A 10,265-nucleotide genomic window follows, 5' to 3' on the forward strand; every position below is an offset into this window, starting at 1 on the left:
CATACAAATTTCTCAAGAGGCAGATCAGGTGGTCTGGTATTCAGATCTCTTTCAGAATTTTCCACAGTTTATTGTGATCCACACAGTCAAAGGCTTTGGCATAGTCAATAAAGCAGAAATAGATGTTTTTCTGGAACTCTCTCGCTTTTTCCATGATCCAGCGGATGTTGGCAATTTGATCTCTGGTTCCTCTGCCTTTTTTCTAAAACCAGCTTGAACATCAGGAAGTTCACGGTTCATGTATTGCTGAAGCCTGGCTTGGAGAATTTTGAGCATTACTTTACTAGCATGTGAGATGAGTGCAATTGTGCGGTAGGTTGAGCATTCTTTGGCATTGCCTTTCTTTGGGATTGGAGTGAAAACTGACCTTTTCCAGTCCTGTGGGCACTGCTGAGTTTTCCGGATTTGCTGGCATATTGAGTGCAGCACTTTCACAGCATCATCTTTCAGGATTTGAAATAGCTCAACTGGAATTCCATCACCTCCACTAGCTTTGTTCATAGTGATGCTTCCTAAGGCCCACTTGTCTTCACATTCCAGGATGTCTGGCTCTAGGTCAGTGATCACACCATCGTGATTATCTGGGTCGTGAAGATCTTTTTTGTACAGTTCTTCTGTGTATTCTTGCCATCTCTTCTTAATATCTTCTGCTTCTGTTAGGTCCATACCATTTCTGTCCTTTATCGAGCCCATCTTGAATAGCTGTCATCAAATATAGACAGTGATCAGTGCTGAGGAAGATGCAGAGAAATGAGAGTCCTTATGCACTGGGGATATAAAATAGCACAGACACTTTGGAAAATAATGTTTTTTTAAAAATTTAAATGCAAATTTACTATATGACCAATTCCACTGTTAGGTATATAACCAGGAGAAACGAAAACATATCGTCACAAAGGATTGTACATGAGTGTTTGTAGCAGAATTATTCATAATATCCAAAAAGTAGAAGCAGTCCAAGTATCTATCACATAGTCAATGGATGGAACCTGGTATAGCTGCACTGTAGAATACTATTCAGCAATGAAAAAGGAATGACATCTTCTTACATGCTGAGATACGGAGGAACCTCAAAAATTATGCTAACTGAATGAAGGCACAGGGTATCACATGCTGTATAACTCCATTCACATGCAATGTCTAGAAAGGCAAGTCTAGTCCAGAGAGACAGAAAGGAAATCAGCGTTTGCCTGGGGCAGGAGGCTAGACTGAGGAGTGATTGCAGGTGGGCACAGGTGTTCTTTCCAGGGAAATGGAAATGACTTAGAGTGTGACTGTGGTTTCACAACTGTGTTAGTACAGCAATAGTTATTGAATCACATACTTAAAGCAAGTGAATTTTATAATGTGTAAAATAAACCTCAGTAAATCTTTAACAAAACAAGAAGTAACATGGCAAAGAAAAGGAGGAAATTATTTGTGGAATAACTTGATTGCCAGCTGGGGAGTTCAAACTTTTAAAAGGAGTCCATGTTTTTTTTCAGGATTAAAATTATGCAGAACATTGGAGTCACATTTATTAAAACTGGGCAGTATTCGGACGCCATCTCTTCTTTTGAGCACATCATGAGTATGGCTCCGAATCTGAAGGCAGGCTTCAATCTGATTCTTAGTTACTTTGCCATTGGAGATCGAGAAAAAATGAAGAAGTCATTCCAAAAACTGATTGCTGTTCCACTAGAAATTGATGAAGATGATAAATACATTTCGCCAAGTGTGAGTATGAAGAAGACTCTTACATAGCCAGCTCCTAATTAGCTGTGCTTCTCTGTCTCCAGAAGTGATGAAGTTGGGATGGATGACTCTTCAGTTTTCTGCCAGTCCTATATTAATGTGTTTTATCATTTTCATGTTATTTAGATTAGGTTGACAATGGAACTATTGAAATAGGGCTGGAGATTATGGTTTAAACAGACTGCACAATTTTACTCAAAAAACAAAATGGAGAATCTTGTGAAAAATTACCATTCCTTAATGTTATCTTATGTAAAGTCAAATCATGTGAAATTGTCCATGTTGATAGATCGTGATGGTATAGTAATGTTGATTTCATAAAAGGAACCTGGTAGATTTTCTTGGTGCATTACAAGGGAATGGCAGTGTGGTGGTTGGCCCCACTGCTCAATATTTATTCTCCTTGTCCTTTGTATTTAAAATAGCGCTAATTACAACAGCCTGCTGTATAGGGTTGTGAGGATCGAATGAGGGAGTGCATGTGAAATGCTTAATCCTGGAACATAGTAAATGCTGGGTAGATGTTAAATATCATATATAACTTTCATATTGAGAAAAAATAATGTATGTAGTGAAAGAAATATCCGTGTCTTCAATAGGAAGTAGAGGTCAATGTAGGGTCATACTAAGTTACTGATGTCATTAAAGCAATTACATGTGACTTAGGATTTCACCCGTTTGTACTGACAACCATGGCTTCCATATTCTTGGTCCTATGCTTTCCAGCCTGAGCTTGTGTCAGCTGCTAGAATCTGCATTAGTTCAGTGAAGAGTATGACAGGTCATCAGAAGAAAGAAAGAAAGTTCCGCTTCACACGAGGAAAACAGTTCAGAAAGACTACTCACTCTCCACTGTGTACAGTGGCCTAGTGCTGAGGCTGATTAGCCACTCAGTGCTCAGTGTTTACTTCTGATTCCCTCACTTTTCCCCCAGGATGACCCACATACTAATTTAGTGATTGAAGCTATAAAAAATGATCATCTGAGACAAATGGAACGTGAAAGGTAATATTTTGGGCACTTAATGATTAAATGTGGTCTTAACTTCTCTAAGAGACTTGAATGTGCATTCTGATTATTCCTTTCAAAACTTGTTGTGTTCCATATATTTCTAGAATAGTGCTGTTTAACCATTTCTGTCTTTACTGAATTCTGTTTTCTCCTTCAAAATAATCTTAGTCCTCATGTTAATCCCAGTTATTTTTACTCAGTTTCTGTTTCTCTGTAGTTTGCTTTCCCTCTGCATCTGGTGCAGTATTAGGACTTTGTTCATATTACCTTTGTTTAAACATATCTCTGTGTATTTTTATCCTGCCCAGTTAAATTGCAGCTCCCAAAGACAAAATTCTTTCTCTTTATATGTTTTCTTCCTTTCTCCAGTATGGTACCTAGTCTCTGTCAAGTATGGCTTGAACATTCTAATACTGAGTATTCATTGGGCATCTTAGGAATTATATCGTATGAGAGAGGGCTCAGTTTTTTTAAATCATGGTAAAATACATATAACGTAAAATTTATCTCAACCATGGTAGATAATTCTTCTTTTCAAAGATAGTGTTAAGTATTGGAACATTCACATTGATTTGTGACTGGTGTTCAGAAGCCTTCATCTTCCACACTGCAGCTCAGTACCCACTGCACCGCCCCCTCCAACTCCTGCCTACCCACCAGTCCCTGGCAGCCACCACTCTGCTGTCTGTTATATGAAATCCACTGCTCTGGGGACCTCATCTGAGTGGAATCACAGTGTTTGTTCATTTGTGACTGGCTTTTCATCTGTGTTTAGCATGTGACAGGATTTCCTTCATTTTTAAGGCTGAATAATACTCCATTGTATGTATACATGCATGCTAAGTCGCTTTAGTAGTGTCTGACTGTATGTGACCGTCTTGACTGTAGCCCTCAAAGTTCTTCTGTCCATGGGGATTCTCCAGGCAAGAATACTGAAGTGGGTTGCCATGCCCTCCTCCAGGGGATCTTCCTGACCCAGGGATCTAACCCATGTCCCTTAGGTCTCCTGCGTTGGCAGGCAGGTTTTTTACCACTAGAGTCACTGGGGAAGCTCTGTGTATGGAGAGCCCTCAATCCTTAGAAGTTAGTTTAACAGTAAAAATTAAGCTTATCCTTCTGGAAAGATGGAGTAGATGTACTTTTCCATGTTAGTCCCACTAAGTACAAATAAAAACCCTGGGAATTGTATATAAAACAAAATGAGAAGAAATGTAGAGACAAGAGGGCAGATGAGCAAGGGCCCTGGTGACTTGAGGAACAGCCTGGCAGTGATCCCCTCATGCTTCCCAGACTGGGAGCTGAAGAAATAGGGAGTCAGAAAGCCAGGGGCTGCAAAGGACAAGATGAGGGTCAGAGTAGGCCGTGGGGAATGTGGGCGTCTCCCTTTATCTGCAAGTGATGAGGTGATATCTCTTCTCTGCCTGCTGGAGTGATGTCAAGAAAGACAGCTAAAAACAGAAGATTTCAATAAAATTCAGTCTTTTTATTTTCTACCTATCAGTTTTTTTCCCCCAAATAAAATACAAAAGCATTTGCCTCTTTAAAATACATCACTTCCAAATCCTTAAAATCAAGGTGAAAGTAGTATTGAAGATCTTGAATGAACATTATTTTATTTTTAACTTTTTATTGAAACAGTTGATTTACTCTCTATATATTAATATATATATATACACTCCCTATTCCCCTTTGTTTTCTATGCCTGTGAGTCTGTTTTGTAAATAAGTTCATTTGTATCATTTTTTTAGATTCCACATATAAACAGCATATTTGACTTAGTATGATCATCTCTAGGTCCATCTGTGTTGCTGCACATGCCGTTATTTCATTCTTTTTTATGGCTGAGTAATATTCCATCATTTTTTATATATATATATATATATATACACACACACACACACACACACACACATATACACACCCCAAAAATGTCAAAATTTCTTTCTTTTCTTTTTTCTTTTTTTTGGCTGTGCTGCAGCTTGCAGGAGGTCTCAGTTCCCTGACCCAGGAATTGAACCCAGACCATGGCAGTGAAAACCCAGAACCCTAACCACTAGGTTGCTATGGAACTCCTCAAAATGTCCAAGTTTTGATCAGTAATCACTCACCAAACCAAGAACCAGGAAGATCTCAGTGAAAAAAAAGACAGTCCATAGATGCCAACACTGAAATGACAGAGATGTTAAAATTATTTGATAAATTTTTAAGCAACCATGATAAAAATGCTTCAATGGCCAGTTATGAACATGCTTATAATTAGAGCATACATCTGCACAATCACTTAACAAATGTTCATAGCAGCCATCCAAGAAGGGAAGCAACCCAAATGTCCACAACATGAATGGATAAAAAATATCTGGTCCATCCATACTATGAAATATTATTTAGCCATAAAATGAATGAAATACTGACATATGCTACAGTAAACATGAATCTGACTCCATTAGTATGAAAGGTGAAGATTAGACAGCTCTGTAGAGACATGTAGCAGTTCAGTTCTAGTATATACCACAGCTTCTTCAGTGGTGGTTTTCACTCCTTTATTTCCCCAGACGGTAGGTCCCAGAGCTTCAGCTGCAGAGTCCTGTGTCTGTCCCCTGAGTCCCTCCCACCCCCTTCCACTCCCTGCTTTTCTTCTTTCATCAGAGGCATCATAGACCAAGAACTGCTGATCCCACAGGTCGTCATGGCCTACTAATCCCATTTCCCAGTTGTGGTTTTCAACCTGATTTGTAAATAGATTGCTAGCATAGCTGCCTGTAGACAGTGTTTATGCTTGTTGTTATTGTTGTTGTTCAGTCGCTAGGTTGTGTCCAACTCTTTGCGACCCCATATACTGCAGCACCAGGCTTCCCTGTCCTTCACCATCTCCTGGAGCTTGCTCAAACTCGCGTCCATTAAGTCAGTGATGCCATGCAACCATCTCATTCTCTGTCGCCCCCTTTTCCTCCTCTCAGTCTTTCCTGGCATCAGGGTCTTTCCCAGTCAGCTGGTAGCATCAGCTGGCCCAAGTATTGGAGCTTTAGCATCAGTCCTTCCATGAATATTCGGGGTTGATTTCCTTTAGGATTGACTGGTTTGATTTCCTTGCTGTCCATTTCCAAGGGACTCTCAAGAGTCTTCTCCAACACCATAGTTCAAAAGCATCAATTCTTGGTGCTCAGCCTTCTTTATGGTCCTACTCTCGCATCCGTACACAATTACTGTAAAAGCCATAGCTTTGACTAGATGGACCTTTGTCAGCAAAGTGATATCTCTGCTTTTTAATACACTGTCTATGCTTGTTATAGCTTTTCTTCCAAGGAGCAGTTCAGTTCAGCTCAGTTGTGTCCGACTCTCATGGCTCATCCTCTGTCAGCCCCTTCTCCTCCCACCTTCAATCTTTTTCAGCATCAGGGTCTTTTCCAGTGAGTCAGTTCTTCCCATCAGTTGGCCAAAAGTATTGGAGTTTCAGCTTTAGCATCAGTCCTTCCAATGAATAGTAGTGAAGTCTCTCAGTCGTGTCCAACTCTTTGTGACCCCGTGTACTGTAGCCTACCAGGCTTCTCCATCCATGGGATTCTCCAGGCAAGAATACTGGAGTGGGTTACCATTTCCTTCTCCAGGGGATCTTCCCGACCGAGGGATCGAACCCAGGTCTCCTGCATTAGAGGCAGACACTTTAACCTCTGAGCCACCAGGGAAGCCCTTCCAATGAATATTCAGGACTTATTTCCTTTAGGATGGACTGGTTGGATCTCCTTGCTGTCCAAGGGACTCTCAAGAGTCTTCTCCAACAGCACAGCTCAAAAGCATCAATTCTTCAGTGCTCAGCTTTCTTTATAGTCCAACTCTCACATCCATACATGACTACTGGAAAAACCATAGCCTTGACTAGATGGACCTTGGTTGACAAAGTAATGTCTCTGCTTTTTAATATGCTGTCTAGGTTGTTAATAGCTTTTCTTGCAAGAAACAAGTGTCTTTTAATTTCATGGCTGCAGTCACCATCTGCAGTGATTTTGGAGACCAAAAAAATAAAGTCGAGCACTGTTTCCATTGTTTCCCCATCTATTTGCCATGAAATGATGGGACCAGATGCCATGATCTTAGTTTTCTGAATGTTGAGTTTTAAGCCAGCTTTTTCACTCTCCACTTTGACTTTCATCAAGAGGCTCTTTAGTTCTTCTTCATTTTCTGTCATAAGGGTGGTGTTATCTGCATATCTGAGGTTATTGATATTTCTCCTGGCAATCTTGATTCCAGCCTGTGCTTCATCTAGCTCAGCATTTCTCATGATGTTAGTCTGCATATAAGTTAAATAAGCATGGTGACAATATACAGCCTTGATGTACTCCTTTCCTGATTTGGAACCAGTCTGCTGTTCCATGTCCAGTTCTGTTGCTTCTTGACCTGCATACAGGATTCTCTGGAGGCACATAAGGTGGTCTAGTATTCCCGTGTCTAAGAATTTTCCATGGTTTGTTGTGATCCATACAGTCAACGGCTTTAGCATAGTCATTGAAGCAGAAGTGGATGTTTTTTTGGAATTCTCTTGCTTTTTCTGTGATCCACCAGATGTTGGTGATTTAATCTCTGGTTCATCTGCCTTTTCTAAACCCAACTTGTACATTTGGAAGTTCTGGGTTCATGTACTGCTGAAGCCTAGCTTGAAGGATTTTGAGCATAGTCCTACTGTCACATGAGATGAGTGCAATTGTGCAGTAATTTGAACATTCTTTGGTATTGCCTGTCTTTGGATTTGGAATGAAAACTGACCTTTTCCAGTCCAGTGGCCCCTGCTGAGTTTTCCAAATGTTCTGGCACATTGAGTGAACACTTTAACAGCACCATCTTTTAGGATTTAAAATTGCTCATCTGGAATTCTATCACCTCTGCTACCTTTCTTCACAGTAATGTTTCCTAAGACCCACTTGATTTCACACTCCAGGATGTTTGGCTCTAGGCAAGTGACCACACCATTATGGTTATCCCGGTCATTAATACCTTTTTTGTGTAGTTCTTCTGTGTATTCTCATCACCTCTTCTTAATCTCTTCTGCTTCTGTTAGGTCCTTGCCATTTCTGTCCTTTATTGTGTCCATTTTTGCATGAAATAGTCCCCTAGTATCTCCAGTGTTCTTGAAGAGATCTTTGGTCTTTCCCATTGTATTGTTTTCATCTGTTTCTTTGATTCTTCACTTAAGAAGGCTTTCTTATTTCTCCTTACTAGTCTTTGGAGTGCTGCATTCACATGGGTATATCTTTCCCCTTCTTCTTTGCCTTTCATTTCTCTTCTTTTGTCAGCTATTTGTAAGCCCCCCTCAGACAACCACTTTGCCTTTTTGCATTTCTTTTTCTTGGGGATAGTTTTGGTCACCCGATCCTGTACAATGTTATGAACCTCCATCTATAGTTCTTCAGGCAGTCTTCCTACCAAATCGAATCCCTTGAATCTGTTTGTCGTCTCCACTGTATAATCATAAATGATTTGATTTAGGTCATAAACTAGAGGTTTTCCCTACTTTCTTCAATTTAAGCCTGAATTTTGCAGTAAGGAGCTGATGATCTGAGCCACAGTCGGCTTCTGGTCTTTTTTTGCTGACTGTATATAGGTTCTCCATCTTTGGCTGCAAAGAATTTGACCATCTGGTGATGTCCATGTCTAGACTTGTCTGTTGTGTTGTTGGAAGACCAGTGCATTCTCTTGGCAAAACTCTGTTAGCCTTTGCCCTGCTTCATTTTGTACTCCAAGGCCAACCTTGCCTGTTGCTCTAGGTGTCTCTTGACTTCCTACTTTTGTGTTCCAGTCCCCTATGATGAAAAGGACATCTTTTTTTGGTGTTCGTTTTAGAAGGTCTTGTAGGTCTTCATAGAACCATTCAACTTCGGCTTCTTCAGCATTACTGGTTGGGGCATAGACTTGGATTACTGTGATATTGAATGGTTTGCCTTGGAAACGAGCCGAGATGATTCTGTTGTTTTTGAGATTGCCCCCAAGTACTGCATTTTGGACTCTTTTGTTGACTATGAGGGCTACTCCATTTCTTCTAAAGGATTCTTGCCCACAGTAGTAGATATAATGGTCACTGATTAAATTCACCCATTCCCATCCATTTTAGTTCACTGATTCCTAAGATCTCAGTGTTCACTCTCCCTTCTCCTGCTGGACCATATCCAATTTATCTTGATTCATAGGTGTAACATTCTAGCTTCCTATGCAGCATCAGACTTTACTTTCACTACCAGACACATCCACAGCTGATCAATGTTTCCGCTTTTGCCCAGCTGCTTCATTCTTTCTAGAGCTGTTTCTCTGCTCTTCTCCAGTAGCATAAGTTTATATTTTAAGGAGTAAATTGAAACTTTTTATACCATATTTCTAAATAAATCTGTTTTTGTTTTTTTGATGTAGAAAAGCCATGGCAGAAAAATATATCATGACAGCTGCAAAACTCATTGCTCCTGTTATTGAAATATCCTTTGCTGTAGGTTATGACTGGTAAGAGAGAAATTCACTGTGATTGGATGGACATGGCGTTTTCTTTTATTGATTTAAAACTTTGGTATTAGAAAAATGAATAAATAATTGCAAATAGTGATTTCTGCTTATGAAGCAAATCATATTATATGGTAAATTAGCAAAGGACACTCTAAAAGTTATAACGTTTTTAAAAATTACATATCTATTTATTTGGCTGCACCAGGTCTTAGTTGGGTACAAGGGGTCTTGAGCTTCGGCATGTGAACTCTTAGTTGTAGCATGTAGGGTCTGGTTCCCTGACCAGGTGTCTAACTCATGCCCCCTGCATTGGGAGTGCATTGTCTTAACCACTGTACCACCTGGGAAGTCCCTTAAAATAAACTTTTTTTATGCTTTATTTTATAGGTGTGTTGAAGTTGTGAAAGCCTCTCAGTATGTAGAGCTGGCAAATGATCTGGAAATAAACAAAGCAATTACATACCTGAGACAAAAGGACTTTAATCAGGTAAGTTTTAAAAAACGTGTTTAAATGCACAGGGACCGCCCCTCTCCCCTCCCAGGCCCTGCTGGCTCTGACAGCCTAGTGTTTGGGTACGTCTGAATAGTCAGACGTGGGGAGGAGACCCTGGATGGAGCGGGTGAGATGGAGCTCTGCTGGCCTCCCCCCTGCCCCGGTTGTCACTGTCCCTGCTGGGTCTGCTTGGCTTGTGCACTTGCTCTCATTTCATGAATAAAACCAGCCAAAAAAAAGTGTTTAGATGGAATTTCATGTTAATTGATCAAAGTGATATTATTATGAAACTCTTTTCTAGAATACTATTACCTGTCATTATTCTGAAGTAGAGTAATATTTTTATTTCTAAACATAATTTCCTTTAACAATGCTGTGTTTTTAATTTTGACCTGTTACTCCTGTTTCTTTCTTTTTTTGGCCATGTTAGGCAACTTGCAGGGATTTTAGTTCCTGACCAGGAATGGAGCCATGCCTCCAACAGTAGAAGCACAGAGTCCTAATCAGTGGACTGCTAGGGAGGTCCCTATGGTCATCTTTATAGCAG

The 10,265-nt window shown here is 40.2% G+C and overlaps 1 protein-coding gene across 3 annotated transcripts in view; it reads left to right on the plus strand.

Annotated features, from left to right (window-relative positions):
* Positions 1–10,265, plus strand: part of IFT88 (intraflagellar transport 88) — a 61,167-nt gene that overhangs the window by 26,451 nt on the left and 24,451 nt on the right. For all 3 annotated transcript variants that reach the window (XM_010851178.1, XM_010851180.1, XM_010851181.1), the window contains 4 exons: positions 1,485–1,716; positions 2,669–2,739; positions 9,139–9,225; positions 9,613–9,712. In XM_010851178.1, the coding sequence (XP_010849480.1) occupies positions 1,485–1,716; positions 2,669–2,739; positions 9,139–9,225; positions 9,613–9,712 (490 nt within the window). The remainder of the gene's footprint in view (positions 1–1,484; positions 1,717–2,668; positions 2,740–9,138; positions 9,226–9,612; positions 9,713–10,265) is intronic.

The sequence above is a fragment of the Bison bison genome, unplaced genomic scaffold (genome assembly GCF_000754665.1).
Source record: "Bison bison bison isolate TAMUID 2011002044 unplaced genomic scaffold, Bison_UMD1.0 scf7180017864299, whole genome shotgun sequence".
Classification (NCBI taxonomy): domain Eukaryota; kingdom Metazoa; phylum Chordata; class Mammalia; order Artiodactyla; family Bovidae; genus Bison; species Bison bison.